This window comes from Hemitrygon akajei, chromosome 6, assembly GCF_048418815.1.
Source record: "Hemitrygon akajei chromosome 6, sHemAka1.3, whole genome shotgun sequence".
In the NCBI taxonomy this organism is placed as follows: Eukaryota; Metazoa; Chordata; class Chondrichthyes; order Myliobatiformes; family Dasyatidae; genus Hemitrygon; species Hemitrygon akajei.
This window is the reverse complement of record NC_133129.1, coordinates 39,592,335-39,618,681: the sequence shown is the minus strand read 5'-3', so window position 1 is coordinate 39,618,681 and position 26,347 is coordinate 39,592,335. Positions and strand designations below refer to the sequence as shown.

The 26,347-nt window shown below is 40.2% G+C and overlaps 1 protein-coding gene across 19 annotated transcripts in view; it reads right to left on the bottom strand.

The window, feature by feature from the left end:
- Positions 1-229: 229 nt before the first annotated feature.
- LOC140728981 (microtubule-associated serine/threonine-protein kinase 4-like) overlaps positions 230-26,347 on the bottom strand; it is a 394,808-nt gene continuing 368,690 nt past the window's right edge. For 17 of the 19 annotated variants that reach the window (XM_073048171.1, XM_073048173.1, XM_073048174.1 and 14 more), the window contains 7 exons: positions 22,780-23,000; positions 20,649-20,846; positions 16,775-17,001; positions 16,565-16,687; positions 6,717-6,853; positions 5,769-5,947; positions 230-3,664 (listed from right to left, as the gene is read on the bottom strand). In XM_073048171.1, the coding sequence (XP_072904272.1) occupies positions 1,647-3,664; positions 5,769-5,947; positions 6,717-6,853; positions 16,565-16,687; positions 16,775-17,001; positions 20,649-20,846; positions 22,780-23,000 (3,103 nt within the window). In that variant the 3' untranslated portion in view covers positions 230-1,646. The remainder of the gene's footprint in view (positions 3,665-5,768; positions 5,948-6,716; positions 6,854-16,564; positions 16,688-16,774; positions 17,002-20,648; positions 20,847-22,779; positions 23,001-26,347) is intronic. The other 2 variants (XM_073048182.1, XM_073048191.1) reach the window with 1 other exon arrangement.

Below are 26,347 nucleotides of genomic sequence, written 5' to 3'. Positions count from 1 at the left end.
CAAATCTCACAGTGCAAAATGTTCTGGAAATTACAGAAGGTTAGCCTTAAGTATTCTAGAAATACAAAGTGGCCCGGTTATTTTTTTCATTGGTTACTCACTCATTCACTTACAAAGACCAAACATCATCCCAGAAGGACTTTGGAAATTCCCATCTTTGATTTCTTTATTTAAATACCCCTTTCTGAAAGAACCATGAGATTTCCTCTGATGTAATGAACTAGACACCTTTTCATGCTGAAAACCATTTATTTTTTTGTGATATGCAAATGCATTAAGTATAAATATTTTTTTCCATTACGATGCAACAGTTAGAACATTCACTAAGCTCTGTGGTGGAAAAACAAACACAGAAGCTGCAAACATTTTATTGTTGTATTGCACAGTTCTGACAGCATATTTCAAACCATTGCTTTAAGCATCAGTCCAACTACAGCGAGTACTCCAAGCCTACAGGTACAGCACAAACTGAACGTCACCTGCACCACGACAAACGCAATAAACCGGATCCCACACAGCCCAAAATTCTTCACATGTTCAACAGTTGGTTGGTACATTACTACCAAAACACTAATTCATACATACACAAGCAAAATACCTGTGAAGTTTCCAAAATGGCACACACAGATTTGGCAAATGTAGAATTGCCATATAGTTATTTACATCTCTAATACATTTTGTAAACAAATGTTTAATATGCTTTAATACCAGCTAAGAGCACAGATTCTTTTTAAAGGCTGGAGAATGGGAAATAACTCCTTCACAGGGATTTGTCTCTACTGACTAACACATACCCGAAGCCTTCTCAGCACTACCATATGTTCCTACTTCTGCATTCCCGCTTACTTAAACCAAAACAAAGACCAAGTCCCATTATTTTCTACACAGAAACAGATAAAGGCTTAGCAAGATTAATTTAAAACTTCAATTCCATTCAGCACTGAGTGGCTCCAACGGGTCCCCAGTTCTTTTTTAAAACAAAAAAAACCCATAAGCATACTTTATGTACAAGTTTTTCCTTAAATAAATGATGTTTCTTGAAATGGACGGAGCTACCCAATGCATTCAAATGGAATGTATATTTTAGCATTACCTGCTAAAAACAGCAAGCTTCTCTACAGCCACACAATGTCCATTAACACAGCAATTTCTACTGAATGTCACCAAAGGATGTTTTCATGTGGAAAATTGCTATTGATGAAGAACACCACATTTTAACCACAAAATTAACATTTTATTCATTTTACCACAGAGAGTAAGTAGTGTTCTTGTGTACTTATGGTGAAAGTGTCTGCAAATGTTCTTCTCCCCACCCCAGTTTGCAAAAGCCATTTATTACATTATATCTACATAAAAGATCTTTTTGCACCCAATATCTCAGACATTCAAGTGATCTTTTATAAATATCAGATTATTTCTATTGGTCATTATAAACAAAGTAATTGAGGACAGTGAGGGAAGGGATGGGGTGGCAAAGAGGAAGGCCGTAAACAACGTTTGACTTGGTGAAAATATCAACCCAAAAGCTTTAGCTACTGAGGATGGGATTCTGCCATGCTTACGAAGGAAAAGAACTGCTGTCTATTAAGTTATACCTTCTGCAACTTCACCCTGTTCTCTTCACAAGAGCCCTCCATTTTGACCTGCTATGAACTCTTCGGCTGTGTGTCTTGTAATATTTTCTTTGGACAGAGTTTCTGGCTGCTCGTGGCCACCTCCGAGTGCGTGCTACAAGAACGCTGCTCTGCAGTGGGCAGCCTTGTTGGATCTCTGCAAGTCTTCTCTTTCGTCACAGTACATGCCTGCAAGTGACTGACTTGCTCATTTCCTTTTAAGCCCGTGGTGTCTTTAGCCAGAGTAGCTGCACTTGCTTCTGAACCTGTGCTCTGGACTGCAGACCCAAGGCTGCAGTCAGCCTTGTAGGTTCCATCCTTGACTGAATGTGTTGAACTGCTTTTTGCCTCAGTCTCTTTGTCCACTGGTAAAGCCTCAAAAGATAAACAACCAAGTGGCAAGTTTTGAGAAACGCTCTTTGTTTTGTCTACCTTGCCACACAGGCTATCAAGCGTGTTGCTTTTAGAAGGAGCATTGTGAATAGAGCTGAGTTTCTGATGTAACGTGCTCTTCACTACGGAACCCTGCTGCTCAGATCTTTTTGATAAACATGTCTCTACCTTTGAGGTACTAGGGCCTGACAAGAAAGCAATATCAAGTGTGCCTTCCAGTGGCTTTAGACTGACAATAGATCGACTGTCCATTTTACACTCAGTTGTTTGTCTTGGTGCATTCTCGGGCACCAAACCGAGCTGTGCTTTGTCTAAAGAGACCTGAGCCATGCCAGTTACTATCTTAGGACAGTCAGTTGGTATTGGCCTCAAGTGACTGTGAGCAATGCAAGTAGTGTTTGGTGATGTGTTGTTTCTCTTCACAAATGCAGAGTCCTCTTTTCCTGTAGCTATTAAAGGCTTTGGCTGATTGTTATGGAGAGTTGTGATTATTTCACTCTTGAACATTTCTGGTGAACCCTTTCCACTGTTACCTTCTCTGCAACATTTCTTGCTTCCCAAATGCTCTGTGTTGATGGCTTTGGTTTCCAATCCTTCAGAACCAGCTGGCTCTTTAGTGTGTTTTCCAGTCAGTTCCAACCCACCATCCTTTCCACAGAACGTCTCCACCTTTTGGGATGGGCTTGAGAGCTTCTCAGAGCTCGCTGCGTTGGACACTGACGTACAGCTCACAACCTCTGAATCGGGCAGGGCCGATGGGCAGTCCTCATGAAAGTCAGAGCTTGTACTTGGCTCTTGGTCAGAAAGTAACGACGGGCCACTTACAATGCTGCAGTGTTGGTTTGGAAGTTGAATTTTAATGTCATTGCACTTAAAATCTTCAGCCCCTTCCACAATGGCCTCAGCCTCCTCCCCGGTCTCTGGAGCTGCTTTCTCATGCCCGGAGTTCGGCTCTTGTATTGCGTTTTGTTTCTGAAGGGATTCACGCCTGACATTCCAGTTGGTTTTCTTCTTCATTGCTGCCTCCTTTAGCTTCTCTTTCTCAGCTTCGTCCATTGACTCCTGCCTTCCCATCTTTCTTGCTACAGGGCGCTTGAGGCACCCTTGTTCCACAGGGCGAACTTTGGTGACGGATGGCATTTCAAATGCATTCTCTTCTAAGCTATGCAGACACAGGTCCCGTGGCACGGACTCCTTCCTCCCCTCTGTTTGAGAGGCCTCGAGGCTGTGCTTACGAGTGCACAACTGCTTCTTGTCAGAAGTGTAAGATGGAGAAAGCTTCTCGGCAGACTGCACTCTCTTCAGTAATGGCGACCTGGGGGGCTCGGCACTCTTTGGCCGAACCATGTGCCTCAGAATAGTGGGTGGTGAGTGCATCTTGCCCGGAAAAGGTTGCGGCATTTTGGAACCCACAACTGAGTGTCCGAGCAAAGGTGATGGTGACCTCTGAGGTGAAGTTGGCTGTGGTGTCGGAGAAGGGGTTCGTGCCAGGGGAGATAGCGGGATGTTACCGGCTGATTTACGTCTCCCCGATCTATACCTTTGTCCACTTAGCTTTGAGCTTAGTCCATGAAGAGTACTTGGTCTGATGTGACCAGAGCCAGCAGGTGAATTTGGAGCACTTGAGCTAGGGGAACTGCTTTGTGAGGAGTTTGTACCTGTTGAAATACATTACAATGGTTAGTCATCAGTTCTGGAGGTGGGAGGGTGCTGGGAGGTTGGGGAGTTCATGAGGGAGGGAGAGGTGGCTGAAGGAATGGACAGATAAGGTGGTGTGCGGTCGATGGGGGGTTGTGCGGAGTTGCAAGGTGGACAAAGGGAAGAGAGAGCAGTGGGGTCAGCAGAGCTGCTGGTAATGAGTCCCTCAACTCTTTAGACCAAACATAAAAGTCAGAGGATACCAGGCAACAGTAGTACCGGCCCTCCTGTACACTTCTAAAACACAGACTGCCTACAGCATGATTCTTGAGCGACTGGAAAAATATGCCAGCAACATTGGCTTTGCTCAGCTGAAGAATTTCACTGGAAAGATAAGCAAACCAACATCAATGTCCTCTCCCAGAGTCTTTTAAGACACTTTTGGATAAGTACATGGAGCTTAGAAAAATAGAGGGCTATGGGTAACCCTAGTTATTTTTAAGGTAGGGACATGTTCGGCACAACTTTGTGGGCTGAAGGGCCTGTATTGTGCTGTAGGTTTTCTATGTTTCTACAATGCCGGGTACTGAGGCTCTCATCAGACAGAGCTGAGCTGGCCACATCGTTCACTTTCTGCACATAGGCCACAGCAAAATTCTACAGGAAAAGGAAATTCTGTTGAGATTTTGGAAGGTAGGTTATACTGAGGCATGCTCTGGAAGAAGTAAAGAAAGGTGTCAAAGGCAAAATTAAAATTTTCTTCCCCTGAAACCAAAATTTCTTTTTTCACAAAAACTGTTCTAGCTTTGAAAGAAAATATTTACTGACAGGTTTGAGAAGATACTCCGGCCCTAAAGATTCAGTTCACTGCTTCATTGTTATAAGATAAGCACATAAAGATCTATCACTGGTTGCTTAATGGATGGGGTGGTTGGTGGGTAGCTGCCTCGTCTGGGAAGTACATTACCCAGCATCTTGGATGGGTTCCTTTGTGGCGTATTTTAAACAAACAGATTCAGGCACTCTCCACTACACTGAATTCTGAACTCTGCCATAGGAAGAGATTACCAAGTGGACACAGAAGATAATTCAAGGATGTGCTCAAAATCTCCTTGAAGAGAAAAAGGATCTCGTGCTTTTCCGGTGTATATGATGAATAAACTCTTCTCGGGCTTCCAGCTGGGTATAGGTATCGATTATAACCAATGTTTCAATGACAAACTCTGCCATCTTCATTAGGGATGATGCCTAGTTCATGTCTAGTCCAGTGGTATATATATCCCCCGTCGCCCATCCTTCCTAATGGATTGTCCTCATCCAATCAGTCTCACCTTGCTTACAATTGAATTCCAAATTTCCAGGGACACCTGATTGGTTGAGGACAATCCAATCGGGGGGGGGGGGGGGGAAGACGGGGTATAAATACCCCGTACTAGACTTGCCTAGAAATAATCACTGATGAAGATGACAGAGTTTGTCACTGAAATGTTGGTTAAAATCAAAAATCAATAACTGTAACTGGCTGGAAGCCTGAGAGGAGTTTCCATGATCACTCAAAATGAAGGAGCATTCAGATTGACATTATAAACCTTAACTGCATGCATCAGGAATACACAGAAGCCCTGTATATAAGTGACGATAGCAGCATATCACCTCACAAACTTATCACCCGCCCAATCCACACACCTCTTGCCCTATCTGTGGAACAGTCTGCAGTTCCCTCATTAACTTAATTAGCCACTTTATGACAGGCAAACCCAGAGTGGAACATATTATCCTCAGTCCCAAGGATTGCCCCAGAGGAGGAATCTTTGCGCATGATACTGGATATTATAATAATAGAGAAAATGGCTGTTTTCTGTAATAAAATTTGACAGCACATATTGCCTCAGGGTGCCCACATTTGACAAAAATACCTTTAAAAGAATTGCAAAATTAAGAGAACCTGTGGTAATTTATTTTCCAGGTTTTACATATCAGATTTATCAAGTTGCGACTAAATTAGCAGCATCTCTTATTTGCTTGACTTAATCTAGAAGATTTAATCACTATCATTATACCTGACGGGCTGTCTATTAATTCAATTTCAGCACAGGTAACCTGTTAAGCAAGCGCAATACTAACCGGACTGAAAATCAGGAGCTGAGCGGAAGGTTTGCGTTGGTGACCTGGGCGATAAGCTGTGTGTGGGTGACCCAGGCATACTGTCACTGGATGACAACGAGCGGTTCAGGGACGAGAAACTCCGGCTGCTGTGAAGTATGACAGGCTGCTTTGCAAACTTTTTAAAGAGAGATCTCCTCCTGTTTACGAATAAGAGAGGCTAGAGTTAAACTTTGCAAACTTCACTGGGAATCAATTTATCATAAGGTTATTAAGAAATTGAACTGTTTGGCTTGCAGTACGTGCCCGGACTAGATGGCATGCATTACTGAATTCTCAAAAAGGATGAAAGGTATAGTTAAAGTGATTCAGAGCCCCTTAAGCACTAGAGGAGCAGGTGCCGTAGGACGAAGCGGCTAACTGTGATGTTCAAAAGCAGCATTCTTACTTGCATTGGTGCTCAGTGGCACATCATGCTGTCTGGACTAGAAGATATAAACTCGTCAGTGAAAGATCAGAAAGGGGATGGGAGCACGAAGGGATAAACTGGGATATATGGGGTGCGGAAAGCAGGGATAATGAGGGAGTGGAAAGGGGGAGCAGAATAGGAGGAGTGAGATCTATGAAAAGCAGGGTGGAGGGTTCAAAGGTCTGGGGAAGGCTGTGTGGGGAAGTGCACTGAGTCTGTGTGCCTATCCGTGCAAACGTGGTCAGAATGCATCTGCCTTTCAGAACTCCAACACTGCTGACATGCTGCAAGTGCTGTTATTTTCACATCTAGAGATTTCCAGTCCTGCCCTCTGCCAAAACAGGCGCAAAGCCATTAAACACTCCTCATAAGTTAATCCCTTCATTCTCGGGGTCATTCTCATAAACGTCCTCTGGGCCCTCTTCAAGGAAATAAACTAATTATACATCGGTTACCATTTCTTGCTTCAACTGCATTCAAGAGCTCGAGCTGGTGATTACCTTTCCTGACCTTCCTTCTTTTTGGTTTTCTTACTACGCCTCATCATTCTGCTTCTGTGGCTGGGTCTTCTTGCTGGGCCAGTTCTGATCGAGGTGTTCTCAAAGGGTGTGGTTGTGATAGCAACCTTGTTTCCACTCTGTTGGCATAGCAAGAAAGAACATAGTCACTGTGTGACTGAATGCAAATGTTTCACAACTAATTTTCTCTCATCATTATGCTCAGCTACAATCAGGTCTGAACTAAATGCAAAGCCTAAATTAAAATTAGCACTATAATTCATAACCTTATTGTGCCTTTTAATCAAATGATCAAATTCATCTAGCTCGAAGTTGTGTCACTTTCAAACAAAGGACTATTTTTTTTAAAACCCTGAGATTTGGTTTTGGAGGCTAATGCTTAGATTGCTGAGCATTAGACCTTGGCATCTACTATATGATATAACACTGAAACACAGAGTGCACATCCATACACAGCTTTTCCTTTACATTCTTGCATATATCTGGCAAATCCATACACAATAAACCTATCAGCACCTCCAATCAGGACCCACCTCAGAGACAACAGAAAACTGCTGCATTTTACAAAGCAGGCTTTCCCCTAGTGAGATGGTATTTAAGCTCTTGAGTTGCTATGTGGTGCTTGAGGCTGTATGCATGAATTTTCATAATCCCAACAGCTTTTATGAATGTACATCACACTTCTTCACTCATAAAATGCTGGAGGACCAGGTCAGGTCACAGATCTCTCAGTGGGTGAGCATCTGGGAGATGGTGACCATCACTCCCTGGCCTTTAGCATGATCTTTTTTTTTAAAAAATTATATAAATTTTTTTATTGAATTTTCAAATAGGTTACAGAAAGAAAAAAAATTATCAACCCTTCCCCCCTCCCCCCAACATATCCCTATAGAAAAAAAAGAAAAAAGAAAGAAAAAAGAAAGAAAAAAGAAAGAAAAAAGAAAGAAAGAAAGAAAGAAAGAAAGAAAGAAAGAAGAAAGAAAAAAGAAAAAAGAAGAATGAAAGAAAGAAAGAAAGAAAGAAAGCCTGGATATCAGAAGATCCCCACATGTTCCATGGAGTTCAAAATAGCTTTAATATGTATATTTATTTCTTTCCCCAGATAACCAATGATTTTATCTTCGGAGCACCTATATATTTAATCCTATATTTTGTAAATAAGGGCGCCAAATTTTCAGAAATATTTCATATTTATCTCTTAAATTGTATGTAATTTTTTCAAGTGGAATGCAGCTAAAAATTTCATTCTTCTAGCGATCTATACTTAAGTATGAATCCAATTTCCAAGTAACTGCAATAGCCTTTTTGGCTACTGCCAATGCAATTTTTATGAATTCTTTTGATATTTATTCAATTTGGACTTCGATTTTATCCCTTCAATTTTGCCTAGTAAAAATAATGTTGGATTATGTGGAAGTTGTATTCCAATAATTTGTTCCAGTAATACTCTTAAATTTGTCCAAAAAGGTTGAATTTTAAAACAAGACCAAGTAGAGTGTAAAAAAGTACCAATTTCTTGATTACATCAGAAGCATTGATCAGATAAATTTGGGTTTAATTTATTTATTTTTTGTGGTGTAATATATAATTGATGTAAAAAATTATATTGCACTAGTCTTAGCCGGATATTTGTTGTATTTGTCATACTGTCAAGACATAGTCTTGATAAATTTGTTTCTTCAATTTTAATATTCAAATCAGTTTCCCATTTTTGTCTTGACTTATGAATTCCTTGTTTAATTGCCTGCTTTTGAATCAAACTATACATACAAGAAATAATTTTTTTAATTCTTCCTTTTTGAATTAAAATTTCTATTTCATTAGGTTTCGGCAATAACATTGTTTGACCCAACTTAAATAAGCCCTTAATTGGAAATAACAAAAAAGAGTGTTGTTTGATATTTTATATTTATTCTTTAATTGATCAAATGACATTAATATACCTCCTTCAAAACAATCTCCTATATATCCAATCCCTTTTTGAAACCAGTTGTATGAAAGTTGGTTATCCATTGTAAAAGGAGTAAGTTTATTTTGAATTAAAGGTCTCTTTGCTAATAAAGATTTCTCTATCTCATCATCAACATTTATCTTATTCCATAAATCAATCAAATGTTTTAATATAGGAGATTCTTTCTTTTCCTGTATCCATTTAGATTCCCACTTACATATAAAATCTTCTGGTATATTTTCTCCGATTTTATCTAGTTCTATTCTAATCCATGCCAGTTTATCTTCATCAAAAAAAGGTGCAATAAATCTAAGTTGATTTGCAAGTTTGAAAGTTGTAACCCTCCTAGGTCAAATTTCCATGTCAATTTTTCCAACGATATTCTTGACATCTTACCTTTCCAAAGGAACTTCCTCACATATTTATTTAACTCTTGAAAAAACTTCTGTGGTAATTGTATTGGTAGTGTTTGGAATAGATATTGTAATCTACGGAATACATACATTTTTACAGCATTTACTCTGCCTACTAATGTTATTGGTAACATCATCCATTTATCAAGATCTTCTTGAATTTTTTTCAATAATGGTAAATAATTTAATTTATATAAATTCTTTATATCATTATCAACTCTTATACCTAAATATTTTATACCATTTATCGGCCATCTAAATGGAGTTATTAATTGACATTGACTATAATCTCCTTTAGTAAGGGGTAGAATTTCACTTTTATCCCAATTTATTTTGTAGCCTGATATTTTCCCATATTCTTCCAACCTAGAAGATAATTTACGCAGCGAATACAATGGGTTTGTTAAATAGAGCAAAACATCGTCAGCAAATAAATTAATCTTATATTCCTCCTGGTTAACTCTGAAACCCATAATATCTGGGTCTGTTCTAATTAATTCAGCTAATGGTTCTATCGCCAACACAAATAAAGCAGGTGATAATGGACAACCTTGTCTAGTTGACCTTGTTAACTGAAATGATGTTGAAATTTGACCATTTGTCATTACTTTAGCTTTGGGATTAGTATTTAAGATTTTAATCCATTTTATAAAAGATTTTCCTAACCCATACTTTTCCAATACCTTAAATAAAAAATCCCATTCCAATCTATCAAATGCTTTTTCTGCATCTAAAGCAACTGTCACACTCATTTCTTCCCTCTTTTGTGCCAGATGAATTATACTAAGTAACCAAGTTACATTATCTGCCGATTGTCTATTTTTGATAAATCCTGTTTGATCCATATGTATTAATTTTGGTAAGTATTTAGATAATCTATTAGATAAAATTTTTGCTATTATTTTATAGTTGGTGTTCAACAAAGAAATGGGTCTATATGATGTTGGCTTTAAAAGATTTCTATCTTTTTTTGGTAATACTATTAAAATAGCTGTTGAAAAAGATTCTGGAAGTTTATGCGTTCTTTCCACTTGGTGTATTAACTCCATAAAAGGAGGAATTAGTAAATCTTTAAACTTCTTGTAAAATTTGAGCGGAAAACCATCTTCTCCTGGGGATTTATTACTCTGAAGTGATCCTAGAGCTTCTTCGACCTCTTTTAATGTAAAAGGCATATCTAATCCCTTCTGTTCTTCCGAATTCAATTTTGAAAGAGTTATTTGTGATAAAAACCTTTCTATCTCAACATTACCATTTTGTGATTCTGATTGATACAGTTCAGAATAAAAATTCTTTAAAATTTCATTAATTTCTAAAGGTTTATAAGTAATTTTATTTACACTTGTTCTAATTGCATTTATCGTTTTGAAAGTCTGGTCTTTTTTTAACTGCCAAGCAAGAATCTTGTGTGATCTTTCACCTAGTTCGTAATATCTCTGTTTAGTTCTCATAATTGCTTTTTCTGTTCGGTATGTCTGAAGTGTATTATATTGTAACTTCTTGTTAACAAGTTGTCTTCTTTTTTCTTCTGTCATATATCTTTGAGATTCTTTTTCTAATTTTGTAATCTCTTTCTCCAATTGATCTGTTTCTACCATATATTCCTTCTTAATTTTAGAAGTATAACTTATTATCTGACCTCTCAAATATGCCTTCATTGCTTCCCATACTATAAATTTATCATCAACTGAATGTAAATTTGTATCTAAAAAAAACTGAGTCTGCTTTTTCATGAAATCTCAAAAATCTTGACATTTTAATGATATTGAATTAAATCTCCATCTGTAAATCGATTCCTCTTTATCCATCATTATCATTGTCATTAGCAAGGGGGAATGATCTGACAATATTCTTGCTTTATATTCCATATTTTTCACTCTGTCTTGAATATTTGTTGATAAAAGAAAAAAATATATCCTTGATTAAGTTTTATGTCTATTTGAATAAAATGAATAATCTCTTTCTTTTGGATTAATTCTTCTCCATATATCAATCAAATTTAAATCTTTCATCAATGATAAAGTTAATTTTGCTACTTTTGATTTTGTAACAACCTTTGTTGATCTATCTAAAACTGGGTCTAGACAAAAATTAAAATCTCCACCTATTAATATTTTGTCATATGCGTCAGCCAAATTCAAAAAGGCCTCTTGTATAAATTTTACATCATTTTCATTTGGTGCATAAATATTCATAAGAGTCCATAGTTCTGAAAAAATTTGACAATGTATAATTACATATCTCCCTGCAGAATCAATTAATACATTTTGTATTTTAATTGGTAAAGTTTTATTAACCAAAATTGCAACTCCCCTCGCCTTTGAATTAAATGAAGCTGCGATAACATTTCCGATCCAATCTCTCTTTAATTTCTGATGTTCTATCTCTGTTAAGTATGTTTCTTGTTAAAAAAAGCTATATCTATTTTCATTTTCTTAATATATGTTAAAATTCTTTTTCTTTTCAGCGGTCCATTAAGCCCATTAACATTAAAACTTAAAAATTCAGTAAATTTGTCATTATTTTTAACAGGGTTACTCCAATCTATAATAATACCTAATCTTTCAACTTTTGTAGTACCCTGGGGAATCTTTTTTAAATTCTCCGTGTTGCTATGTGTCTCCCCCCCCCCCCCCCCCCCGATTGTCCAGGCAAAGAAAGAAAGACAAAAGAAAAATAGATTATAAAGAAAAAAATAACAAAATATCCCCCTACTAATGTTGTGAATGAAAAAAAAAACACAACATTACCCCCCTCTGTTGTACGGGTCATGGCAATCGCCATGATTACCCACGTGAATCCCGTAGCAATCGATCTGAAGTTCCCCCAGCTCCCCCGTAACATAAAAAAGTATATATGAGAAGAAAAAAATCACTACTCTCGATTAATATTTCTCAAATTTTAACCTTTCTCCCCCTGTATCATATAATTAAGAATATATTTAAATATTCTTCTGTCCTTAAACATCCATCAGTTCCATTCACTGTCCCTATCTTCATCTTTAATCTGTTTCACTTTTAAATCTTTGACTATAATTAGCGAATATTTGGGAGATCTTGTGCGAATTCTTCTGCATCCCGATAATCAGTAAAAAATCTTCTTTTTCCGTCATCCAAAAAATTATCAGGGTTGCCGGGTGGCGCAATATAAATTTATAACCCTTTTCCCATAAAACTTTTTTCACTGGGTTAAATTCCTCCTTTCTCTTCAAAAGGTCATAACTTGTATCAGGATAGAAAAGAACTGTTTTCCCTTCTAATTAATCTTTAATAAATCTTTATATTGCTGACAAGGCTGGCATTCAGGTAATTATAGACCAGTGAGCCTTACGTCTGTGGTGGGAAAGCTGTTGGAAAAGATTCTTAGAGATAGGATCTATGGGCATTTAGAGAATCATGGTCTGATCAGGGACAGTCAGCATGGCTTTGTGAAGGGCAGATCATGCCTAATAAGCCTGATAGAGTTCTTTGAGGAGGTGACCAGGCATATAGATGAGGGTAGTGCAGTGGATGTGATCTACATGGATTTTAGTAAGGCATTTGACAAGGTTCCACATGGTAGGCTTATTCAGAAAGTCAGAAGGCATGGGATCCAGGGAAGTTTGGCCTGGTGGATTCAGAATTGGCTTGCCTGCAAAAAGCAGAGGGTCATGGTGGAGGGAGTACATTCGGATTGGAGGGTTGTGACTAGTGGTGTCCTACAAGGATTGGTTCTGGGACCCCTACTTTTCGTGATTTTTATTAACAACCTGGATGTGGGGATAGAAAGGTGGGGTAGAAAGGTGGGTTGGCAAGTTTGCAGACGACACAAAGGTTGGTGGTGTCGTGGATAGTGTTGAGGATTGTCCAAGATTGCAGAGAGACATTGATAGGATGCAGAAGTGGGCTGAGAAGTGGCAGATGGAGTTCAACCTGGAGAAGTGTGAGGTGATACACTTTGGAAGGACAAACTCCAAGGAAGAGTACACAGTAAATGGAAGGATACTTGGTAGTGTGGAGGAGCAGAGGGATCTGGAGGTATATGTTCACAGATCCCTGAAAGTTGCCTCACAGGTAGATAGGGTAGTTAAGAAAGCTTATGGGGTGTTAGCTTTCATAAGTTGAGGGATAGAGTTTAAGAGTCGCAAGGTAATGATGCAGCTCTATAAAACTCTGGTTAGGCCACACTTGGAGTACTGTGTCCAGTTCTGGTCCCCTCACTATAAGAAGGATGTGGAAGCATTGGAAAGGGTACAGAGGAGATTTACCAGGATGCTGCCTGGTTTAGAAAGTACGCATCATGATCAGAGATTAAGGGAGCCAGGGCTTTACTCTCTGGAGAGAAGGAGGATGAGAGGAGACATGATAGAGGTATACAAGATATTAAGAGGAATAGATAGAGTGGACAGCCAGTGCCTCTTCCCCAGGGCACTGCTGCTCAATACAAGATGACATGTCTTTAAGGTAAGGGGAGGGAAGTTCAAGGGGGATATTAGAGGAAGGTTTTTCACTCAGAGTGGTTGGTGCGTGGAATGCACTGCCTGAGTCAGTGGTGGAGGCAGATACACTAGTGAAATTTAAGAGACTACTAGACAGGTATATGGAGGAATTTAAGGTGGGGGGATATATGGGAGGCAGGGTTTAAGGGTCGGCACAACATTGTGGGCCAAAGGGCCTGTACTGTGCTATACTATTCTACGTTCTATGTAATTCAGCAGGCCAGACAGCATTTATGGAGAAGAGTGAACAGTCGACATTTCAGGCCAAGACCCTTCATCAGGATTGAAGTAGTATCTTGGCTCAAAACATCATCTGTTTACTCTTTTCCATAGATGCCTCTGACCTGCTGAGTTCTTCCAGCATTTTGTATGTGTTACTTGGATTTCTAGCAATTGGAGATTTTCTCTTGTTTACCCTTCTTCACAATTTGCAGGTACTAAATCACCATTATTATTTTACTACCATTATTAGAACTAGGGGACATTGCCTCAAGGTTCAGGGGAGAAGATTTAGGACAGAGATGAGGAAAAACTTTTTCCCAGAGAATGGTGAATCTGTGGAATTCTCTGCCCAGGGAAGCAGTTGAGGCTTCCTCACTAAATATATTTAAGATACAAGTAGATAGGTTTTTACATAGTAAGGGAATTAAGGGTTATGGGGAAAAGGCAGGTAGATGGCAGGGGAAAAGGAGCTGATTTTACGGACAGATCAGCTATGATCTTATTGAATAGCAGGGTAGGCTCGATGGGCCGGATGGCCGACTCCTGCTCCTATTTATGTTCTTATATCACATTCAAAGAGTAATGTTTACATTTGATGTTGCACTGCTTGGTGTGGAAAAACTATAAATTATTTTACGATTTTGGGGCTTTGCTATTTTCAACGTTTACCCACTTCATTCTCAATTATGGGGGGTGGGGGGGGGGGGGGCGGAAGAAAAGAGATTTCAACTCATTATAAAACTCCCATTACATAGACCGAGCTTCGTACATGTTTCAGCCATAATGCGTGTGATCACTGTGAATTGACTTACACAGAGCAGCACGCAGCTGTTGATGGCATTTTATTTTGAAACGTACACGGATGAGAGAGGGAAGTGCCTGAGCTAGATGAGGGGGAGGGGGCACTGAAACAATTCTGCCAAAAGATACACCCGTTCCAACGTCATAAATCAACCCACTGTACATGGAGAGTTCAGGAGAGGCAGTAATGTTACCTCACTATAGGGAGGATGCAGATGGTCTCTGAGAGTGGGGGGGGGGGAAGATTCACCAGAATGTTGACTAGATTAGGGATGATGGTTATGTGGAAAGACTGAATAAGATGTGTTTGCTTTCCCCAAAGTGAAGGAGACTGAGAAGTGACCTGATAGAGGTACTGCATATATAATTGTAAGCTAAATAGTCACAGTTTTTCTCCCATGCTTGAGGCATCAAAAACAAGAGGGTCTAGTTACGGTGAGAAGAACAAGGGAATCGGAGGGATTTTTACACACAGGATAGTCTGATATCCAGTCGACAACCAAAGTGGTGGTGGAGTCAGAAACAATCACTAGACCTCAGAGATATTTAGACAGACACTTAAATAGGCAAAGTGTCATAGGATACCGCGGGCACATGGGATTAGTGCAATCGTGCCAGAAGAGGTCATCATGGGCGGGGTGAGACAAAAAGATCGGATTCTGTGCTGTACAAATCCGATTCTATGCATTTGCCTCACATGATGTCAACAGTTTGGACAGGTGGCCCGTAGTTGTTCTATGGCAAGGTGTTCGTCCCAGTTGCTCTTGAAAAATTAAGTAACTCTGTGATACCAAGTTGAATTGGAAAACTCTACAACAGCTCCTTGTACTTCATTCATAAATCCGTTTATAATAAATAGAGAGGCTAACAAATGAACTCAGGGAAAGCCAGCAGCACCTGCTGATGCTGGGGAAAATAAAAGATATTACAACATAGGGAAATTATTTCTGGGGGAAGCTATCCACTCATGATGCTATCAATACAAATGCCGTCTCATTTCTGAGAAATGCAAAGGTAGAATAATAGACAGGAAAATCAGAAAACATAGTTGAAGGAGGAAATAAGGAATTATTGTCTATACTTGTTTAAGTGTGGAAGATACAGTTTTGAGGTGTTTTGTGCAAAAACAATACAAAGATGGGGTAGGAACAGATTTTATGGTTCCTTTGAAATCTAATTTAGACAAGAATCTGCAGGGTTCAAGTCTACAGACAAAAAGCAGAAACACTCTCAAAAAGCCAAAGGCTCAAATAGGTATACCTCTGCTTTATCATTTAATAGAGCTGTAAGAACCTCTTAGAATGTCGCTCAATAAGCAGATTTGCTCCTCACGGCAATACTGCATTGGAAAATGCTGCCTTTTGAATATGTAACAAACACAATGACCATATTTTCCAATAAAAATCTGGAAGTACTATCTTGCTGTAGCTTTGCAATTGGCAACGATGTCAGGAAACATAGATGAGCTTGAACCCAAAGCAGAGCAGCAGAGACAATTTAGCAGTAAACAATATCTTACTAATAAACTGCAAAATAACCAGCCACAAGGGGCCACAAAATAAGAGAGAAAAGATATTTAACACGACAAGGCAACAAAGTAACTGAAGGCTGGTTCATATGAGGGAATAAGGGTTGTGGATGAGAGCTGGGTTTAAATAGGCTGCAGGTGATGATTTGGGAATGAGTGGCAGGTGACTCCTGTTAGCTGGGTGGAGACTGGGAGGTGCCTACCTAACAAATGCTTGAGAAACATTAAATTGAATAAATGTAAATATTTACATAAAGACCGTGATTTGCAAATATATTAGTTTCTAAGACAAACAAATTAATTTCCTCACCTACAGAGGGTACAAAACTATTTTGACACACTCTAATTACTAAAATATTATTCTGTACATTTTATGAAAATGTTAAAACTTGTTGAACCACAATAAGGAGGACGATAGTTTTTGGCATTTAAGTTTACCTTGACAAGAAGTTCTACCACTTCAGTGTGAACTAGGCCAAGCACTGGCTCGCTGTTTACATGTGTGATGAGATCACCAGCCTTCAAACCTGCTGTATGAGCCGCACTCCCCTCTTCAACATTCTAGTGACCAAACATTAAATTAAATCAATAATTTGTGAGATCAATATCCTGCGAATATCCGCACAATGTCAATTTGGGTGGACTCACCCAAACAATATGATGGACTGTATAAACATCGCTATCACCCATGTACACTCGAATTGCGCGTAGTGTGAAACCATACTTCTTTCCTGAGCTGTAGATAATTATGGGGGGCTTTGGACTTCCAGAGCTTGTCGAGGAGTCCCGGCTGGGTGACGAATCTCTTGATGAGGGGTCAGACGAGAGAGAATGTGGGGAGATTGGACTAGCCAATGGAGAAACACCGTACACATCTGAAACAAAAGTAAACCTTTTTCAGCTATGGATGAATTGGTGGGAAAACACAGCTGGAAGAAGTTAAGACTTCACTCATATCATCTAGCATCATCAGGTGTTATAAAGCAGTTGGTGGTGGATTTTTAAACAGTAACAGATTATAGGCAGCTGGTCAGGAGATAAAAAGCTTACTAGCCACCCAGTAGGACCCACTAGATAGGATTGTTTCTGAGAGATGGATATTATTGGTCTATGGTTAGTCAGCTGTAAACTGAAATTGTGTGGCTATGAGGAGGGGTGGCGGAGGGAAGCAAGCAGTGAGTGCAGGTGACTGAGTAAGTTTATGCACTGTGGATTTCTTGGACTGCAATTTACATATCATTCTTCCCAAAGCAGAACCTTGGGAAATGAGCTTCAGTCTGGAAACTTGGGTTAGAGATCAATATATTTTATGCTACTTTCTTCAGGAATATAATGTCCCGTCTTTCCAACTTGTATAGAGGTTTGTTACTTCTAAGAACCAATGTTCAAAGGGGTTTAATTTTTGAATTTTGGGAGGACGTTCTTAAGAGGACAGCACTAATACGATGGCAATTTGACGTGAATCAGTCTGTCAAAGTGTCACTAAAGGAAGCTAATCTGCAAGGTCCAAGTGCATCTGGAGCAGTGACCATACATATTCATTGGAATCAGCATGAGAGCCTCTTCCAATTTTGTGATTATCCATTACATAGAGTTTGGAGATGATTGTCTATTGTAGGAAGTGTGAGTAAGCACTACTGCTATAAGTCTTACAAAAAAAAATCATTAAGATTGGTTGTGGGTTTAGTTAAACTAGATTATGGATGCAGGTCTCTAATATTAGCTTTGGCAGAATAGTTGACCAGAAAAGATCTGACTCAGGAAAATGCATAAAAATGTGTGAGTTTCTGAGAGGACTGATAATGCCCCCAACCCTCCTTTCCCCAGCCACTTCAGCCTAAACCACAAAAAACTGCACATCCCAATAGTATATAGAGTCTAAGTAAATGAGGCAGATGTTTGGAACTAGTTATGCTTGTGTGTAACAATTCCCAGCAGCAGCAACTGAATTTTATTTTTTATTATTTCTAGCAAACAAAAAGCTTGATTAATAGTTATTTAAATAAACCCAGAAGCATATTAACTACACACAAAACTTACAAGTTGCTCATCAGTCATGCTGTGCATAGTTCTGCAAAATATGCAACAATTCCTTTTTAAGAAATGACATACATCATCAGATCTTAAATCCTTACGGCCAGCTTGCTGTTGTTCTAAGCTTGTTCCTGGGTCTCTAATGAAAGCTACAGTCTGGAGAGCTCAAAGCTCAAAGGGAAAAAAAATGACTAATTGTTGCCTCCAGTCCACAGGAGTATGCAATGAAGATATATAATGTATCATACACAATTGGCTTATTTCTTTGAATTATGGATTCTAAGCACAGGGAACCAAGCATTGCTTCTGGGTAATCAATGTGCTTAGCATGCACATGTTGTAGGTTACCTGTGCCGTGCACAGTCTCCCAAAACCCCCCGAGCCAAAGCAAAAGGAACCAGCTAGCAGTATCTGTAAACCCAGAAAATACATTGTCCCTGAAAGATCCACAGGCAATGGTTGAGTATCTTTATGGTACATTAAGCATGCAAGTAGGTTTTTTTTGTTTTATCTGGCTGTGCCTTCAATAAACTGATGCACAAGAGAGTAAGCCTACATATTCGTGGAAAATGTTATCTTGAAATATATACGGTGTGCCCGTAAGCACAAAAAATATATTGCATTCTTAAGTGTTTCCATTGGGAGATGGTCTGACAGCAAAAACCCTGCTGGGCACATATCGTCATGCTAAGCATAAATATTCTCTTTAAATCCCTTTGTGTTTGGCAATGTTATGATTCTTTTGAAATGGCTTCCCACAGAGAATAGGCTTGGTTACAGTTATTACCACACAACCTCAGCAGATCAGCACTTCGTGCTAAGACTGCTGATCAGTCAATTTAATTTTACTTTTTCCCTCCCTTATTCACACATTCTCTAATGAAGGTAGCTACATTTTATTACTTATTGTCATTTATTTCAGAAGTATATTGGTCACTGTAAATGCTCCAAGCCTAACATAAATCCTAAAGCATGGAGTGGGCAGTATAGACTCTGACATAAAATCTGACCCTACTCTATTCTCTACATAGTTGATTCCCCTCATGACATAATAAAAGGTATAATGGAAAGATTCCTTTTTATTTGCAGTAATGCTTTTGTCTGGGACATTTTTGCCTTATCAGCAGCACATGGTTTCCCCAAAGTTATTCAGACAGCACATTAAAAAAAATTGATTAGAAAATCCTACACTCATTGCGAGAAAGATTATTTTGATTCTCTGTGAAACCTTAAACAATGCTTTCAAGACCATAAGATATAGGAGCAGAATTAGGCCACTTGGCCTACCGAGTTTGCTCTGCCATTTCATCATGGCTGATCCATTTTCCCTCTCAGCCCCAATCTTCTGCTTTCGACCTGTATCCCTTTGTGCCCTGTCAAATCGAAACTCTTATCAATCCCGGTCTTAAATATACTGACTGACCTGGCCTCCACAGCCACCCGTGGCAATGCATTCCACAGATTCACCACTCTCTGGCTGAAGAAATTCCTCATCTCCATTGTAAGAGGACACCCCTCTATTGAGGCTGTGTCCTCTGGTCTTAGGCTTCCCCATCATAGGAAACATCCTCTCCACATCCACTCTATTGAGGCCTTTCAACATTCGATAGGTTTCAATGAGGACACCACTCATTCTTCTGAATTCCAGTAAGTACAGTCCCAGAGCCATCACAGGTTCTTCATATGACAAGCTTTTTAATCCTGGAAACATTTTTGTGAACCTCCTTTGAACTCTCTCCCGTTTCAGCACATCCTTTCTAAGGGGTCCAAAATGCTCACAATACTTCAAATGAGGCCTCACCAGTGCTTTATAAAGTTTCAACATTACATTCTTGTTTTTATATTCTAGTCCTCTTGAAATTAATGCTAACAATGTATTTACCTTCCCACCACAGACTCGACCTACAAATGAATCTTTAGGGAAATCCTGCACAAGAACTCCCAACTACCTTTGCACCTTAGATTTTTGAATCTTCCCTCCATTTAGAAAATAGTGCTCTTTTTTATTTCTTAAAATTCTCTTAAATTTAAACGTAGTTCTCTTAAATTTGATCCCATTTAAGGATAGCTCTTAATTTTATTCATTTGAGATACAGCGCAGAACAGGCTCTGCTGACCCAACAAGCCACTCCATCCAGCAGTCCACCTATTTAACCCTAGCCTAATCCCAGGACAATTTACAATGACCAATTAACCCCCAAACTGGTACATCTTTGGAATATAGGAGGAAATTGGAGTACCCAAAGGAAACTCACATGCTAAGGGCGAGGACATACAAACTTCTTACAGACGGCCTTAGAATTAAACTCCTAACTCCGACACCCCGATGTGTAATAGTGTTGCACTAACTGCTACACTACCCTGGCCAAGTTTAAGACAGCATTTGCCGAAATAACTCAATTGTGAAGGAATCTTCAGAAAACCTCAGGCAGCCATCTCTATTTAGACTGCAGTCCATTGTAAAGCATGCAGTATGTTTTGGGACTACCTGCAGGGATCATGAGAGACAGTGCGGTGGCAGATGCTGATTTCATCACTTTGCCTGTTCTTTCTTTCTCTGAACTTTCTAGGCGCTGGCGAGCCAGCTGTGGAAGGTTGTCACTTGCAGACTTTGAAGACGTATCTGTGCTTTCCACACTGTCACTTTTGGAGTTAATTTGATCCAGATGTTCTGAAAAACTGCCAACTGTTCACAGATAGATGCATTCAATCAGTTTCTCCCATTTCATTTTGCATTAAGCATACACTCTTATAAATATGGAAATGAAAATATCACACTAATCCAACAGCAAAAGCAGGAAGTCTGAAAAAATTACACAGCAATATGCAATTTCAAAATGAATTGAAAAACAGCTTATATTTCCGCCATTTTAATCACTCCATTTCCCCCATCTGGAATTAAAATAACCATCTCAGAAAACACTAGAGAATCTGCAGCCACGAATATTGAATGTGCACAGGACAAGAGAAGACAGCTGAACTAACGTTTATGAGGAACACAATGCTACTTTAGTTACACTGTCCCATATATTGAAATGACTCTGACTGAAAACTGAAGCAATGAATATTTTGATTTCCCAGCCTATTGAACTCACATATTACACAAGTTGGTATGTTCCTGATCAAACAGTAATGGAATTCCATCTATTTAGGTAACTTCACACCGTAAGGTTTAATCTCAAATCATAATTGCAAGAGTGTTTACAGGTTATGGGATTCACTGCCACACTCTTTCGACTTATTAATATTTGTAAAGAATCTGGAGCATGATTGACAAGTGAAGGCAGTAAGATCTCTACTGACGACATTAATAATTGAAGCCCAGCAGTAGATAGGATTCTGTATTTCTATAAATGTGCAGAACAATCTCTTGAACATTCAAACTATGATAAGAGTTGGCATTCTAAACAAAATATTAGATCTCTTTGGGCAACTTGAGGACGGTGTCTATGTGGTGCCTGGTGGTTAGGCTCTGATATGGGAAAGGAGAAGCAGTTAGTGAACCAGCTGAATTCTTAGTTTTAGTGAGAAATGAAGTACATACGAGTGTTAACTAACCTAGAAACCTTGCAGAACAAGACACCCTAGCTACCTCATTGCTGCATACAATCTATTTGATATTGTACTGTACGCAGCTAGACTTGCAAGCTGATGACCTGTCAATGTGTAAAATACGGAAGGTGGTTCATTTTAGAAATGGAAGGGATTTAGGACCCAGATACAAAGTTCCACCAGGCCCTTTGTGGTCAACCAGACAGCTCTTAAAAGAACTACCAAAGCCAACCGAAGAACTTTGCAAAGTGCTATGTGAAAGACAGATTTTATGGCAGCACAAAACATTCATTGAACCACCACAAAAACACAAAGGTGGGGTGTCAACCTCCTCAGGTTAGGCTCTCCTTCCTTGAATCTATCTGCAAGGCTCTGGGTTGAAGGCAGGCAGGAATTGATCAGATATCCTTCAAGAGATTACTTCATCTCACCTTCATCTGGCATAGTCTGAGTGTAACAGCTACTGTCTTCGAGTGAAAGGTAAACTCCACACAGTTTAATGATATGAAGATCCCAAATCATGGTAGTGGTGTTCAGTAACTACCCTGGACAATGGCTGACTGGAAGGAAAAGCTGAGGGTCTCAGCCTGAAATGTCAACTGCTTATTCCCCTCCACAGATCAGCCTGGCCTGCTGAGTTCTTGCAGCTTTGTGCGTGTGTGTGTGTTGCTCTGGGTTTCCAGCATCTACAGAATCTCTTTGTGGTTAGGGTGTGGAATATGTTGTACAATTCCCTCTTTACCTTTGTGCTAGCCCTCAATTTTCTGAGGTTATGGAAATGATTTGCAATTAAATCAAAAGGTATTAAACGCATAAGTAGATCTCCTCCAGGTGCTCTGACTTGCTCCCCATTCCAAATATTTGTGAGTTGCTAAGCTAACTGGCAGCTAACTTCCCGAAGTGTACAGGTGATTGGGAGAGTCTCAGGGCAGTGGATGGGAATGTGAGGGCGACAAAATGGTTTGGATTTAATGTGCCAAAGGGCCCACTTCCTTGATAATCTCTCTCAATGACCTTATCATGAACCCAGTCTGCTCTACATGTGGTTCATATCCCACTAAACGCACCTGACAGAGTTGAACTACTGATGGTGCTTGGGGTAGTTGCATCAATCTCGTCCTGTGACGCTCCTATGGAAAACATGATCTTGTCCTGGTCCCTGTTGCAGTCTTCGTGAGACTGAGACTCGTCATCTTCGGCAGAGATAGCAAAGCTCGGCAGCATCCCAGAACGATGGTAGCAGTTGTTGTTCTCGCTGCTTGACGAATGAGAGAGAGACAGGTGTTGCCTATACACAACATAAACAAGATTCGTTTTACTAAACAGTTTTCTTCGATACCAGAAATAGTGGACTTGATAATACCATGCAAATTCTGCTAGGAAGAAATTTCTCTCAGTTGAATTAAGCACCACAGAAAGTTACTATTTGCCTCATCATTTCTGTGCTGGCCAATCAAACAACCTTGCTCAGCCGAGAACCAGCACTTTCCTGTATCCTGCAGGTCACGGATTGTCAAGTATGCATCAAAGTATGTTTAAAATGTGATACCTGTGCTGAACGTTAACACTTGTAATTTATGCACCTTGAATCCTGCTTCTGGAACCAAAGTAGAGTTCAAACCGTATGTATTACACTCCGAGCATATGACTTACAGAAAAAGGAGAATTTCCACCATGCGCCCCCTGTACTCTACAATTACAAATGTGCACTTTGGTGCAGGCAGTCCATTTAATAGACTGAAATTTTACATTAGGGATTCCTTCAGCAGGAAACTTTCCAAATTTGACATTCCACTGGAGTCACTGTTAGGAAGGCAGGCATTCAGTTACCTCCTCAGAAATGCCAGTTTGATAAATGACCACTGCGCTTTCCTTCATTATTAACAGTACACCTGCTGTCAGTACCTCATCAAATACTGGTTTCCTGAATCTCCGATCTCCTTTCTTAGATGATTAATCCTACCCCCCACAACTGCTAATCCCTTTACAGTGCCAGCGATTACCGATTGGAGTGCCATTCCCGCCACTATTTGTAAAAATGTTTGCACGTTCTCCCTATGATCAGGCAGATCGCCTCCAGGTGCTCCAGTTTCCTCCCACGTTCTAAATGACGCGTGGGTTCGAAAGTTGTGGGCATGCTACGTGGATGCTGGAAGCGTGGTGACACTTGTGGGCTGCCCCCAGCGCACCCTTGCTGATGTGATTTGACGCAAATCATGCATTTCACTGTGCTTTGATGCACAGTATATGTGACAAATAGAGCTAATTTTCAATTTCCTTAAATCGCTGAGCACTGTGGACTACGTCTCGTATTACTACAGATTTGTCTCTAATTGTCTCTTTTCTTCTCTCTCTCTCTAATTTATATTCTGTGTGTAGTTTCTACCCACAGGCAAGTGTTTCCATGTAACTTTAACTCACTGCACTTGGGCTCATGTCAATAAACTCTCAGATAAATACAGAACAGACATATTCCCCCATCTGGAATGTGCTAGTTCTTTGGACAAACTGTTTAATGAACTCTGTTTTTCTCCATACCCATCACAATCACAGTCTTTTTGTACTAATTCAGCTTTGGCAGTTCTTATTATACTTGCTTCCATCATCCTCTCTGGCAATTCCGATACAAAGAACCTGATGTATAAAGAAATGTCTGATCATTTCAACTTTATTTTTACCAATTACCATCAATCCCTGTTCTCCAGTTAATGACCCTGCTGCCACCTGAAGCAGTTCCTTCTTTCTGCATGGTAACTCTTACAGCTCACCTCAACTTTCTTGTCTTTCAGATGAGTAACTTCAGCTTCTGTAGTCTGATGGGTCTATATGCATTGCACTACAGGTATAGATATTGGCTACTTGCTATTGATAATCTATCTGTTTATAGTGACAATGCAAGAATGATTCTCTTACCAGCACAATGGCATGGTGCTCAGACAGCAAAGTTACAATTTAGAATTTATTTAAATCTTATATCCATCTCACAGCGTGAGGAAGTAAAAATCTTTGCACCATGACTCCATTGCAATGTACAGACATGTGAATTTAAAAGTCTAATGGCTTGTAGAAAGGAGCTGCCATGTAGCCTGTTGGCCCTGGCTTTAATGCTGCTGTAGCGTTTGCCAGACAAAAGCAGCTGAAACAGTTTATGGTTAAAGTGACTGGAGTCCCTGATGATCTTCCAGGCCTTCTCTCTGCACCTGCTGATATAAGTATCCTCAATGGAGGGACGTTCACATTCACAGATGCGCTGGGCTGTCTGTACCACTCTCTGCAGTGCCCAGCGATCAAGGTTGGTGCAGTTCCCATACAAGGCAGTGATACTGCCAGTCAGGATGCTCTCAATGGGCACCTGTAGAAGATCTTGAGGATTTGGGGGCTGATGCTGAACTTCTTTAATCACCTGAGGTGGAAGAGACACTGCTGTACATATTTGCCACACAACCGGTGTGTGTACTCCAGGTGAGATCATCGGTGATGTATGTACCGAGGTGATGTGTTATTTGGAGTTGCATGTTAACTCTCCCTTCTCCTCTATAGGCAGGTCAGAATGCCCCAATGACTTGAGAAATGTATCCTATATCCTGAAATTTGCCTCTGATGTAGGCAGAGGCATGATGGCACTAAATTACAACTCCCTTGTGTTTATCAACAAATCAGCTTAATTTCCACCTTTGACGTTTCTCCTTTGCCTTTTCAGGGTGGATGGGGTTCCCTTAAAGACCTGACCTGGAATTACCCTCAGACATTGGTTCCTTGTGGTGGTGGGACCTGCTCCCAAGGGCTCACGGCCGGCTGCTTTTCAATATCCCAAGGAGGTGGCCTAGAAGACGAGCGCACCTTTAGGGATCTGAGATTTCACGGTCCTGTGTACAGGCTGATTCTAAGCCAGTGCCACCGACTGACTCATCACGGGAGGGAACAGAACATTGGACCGGCAGTCGGAGGCTGTGTACTCAGCAAATTCTTCCCTCCCCTCTCTCGTTGGTGGGTCAGAGGTTATTGCCAATTCTCAGGTCACAGAGCTTGGACAAAAAAAGCAGCACAAAAGACTTTTAACATTATAAATCAACGAGTTACTTTGTTCTGTTTCCCCTCTCGCTGTGAAAGGGGACACCTCTTTTCCCTTTATTAGGGGGAGAGAGAGAGCCTGTGAAATATTGAATTGTCAGGTGAATGATTAATTTTTGTTGTCCTGCAGATCATGGTTTTCATTGGGGACTTTGCTAATGCTTGTGGAATGTTGAACTGTTGAATGGGTGAAGGGTGCTGTGGACGGGGGTGGGGAGGGTGAAGTTTACTGGGCTGGGGATGGTGAGGTGGGTGGGGGTGGCGAGGGTGAAGTGGATGGGGGTGGGGAGAGTGAAGTTTATGGGGCTGGGGTTGGTGAAGTTTACGGGGCTGAGGATGGGGAAGTGGACGGGGTGGGGGAGGGTGAAGTGGACAGGGGTGAGTAGGGTGAAGTGGACAGGGGTGAGTAGGGTGAAATGGACAGGGGTGAGTAGGGTGAAGTGGACAGTGGTGAAGTGGATGGGGTGGGGGATGGTGAAGTGGACGGGGGTGGGGAGGGTGGTTTATGGGGGTGGGGATGGTGAAGTGGGTGGGGGTGGGGGAGGGTGAAGTGGATGGGGGTGG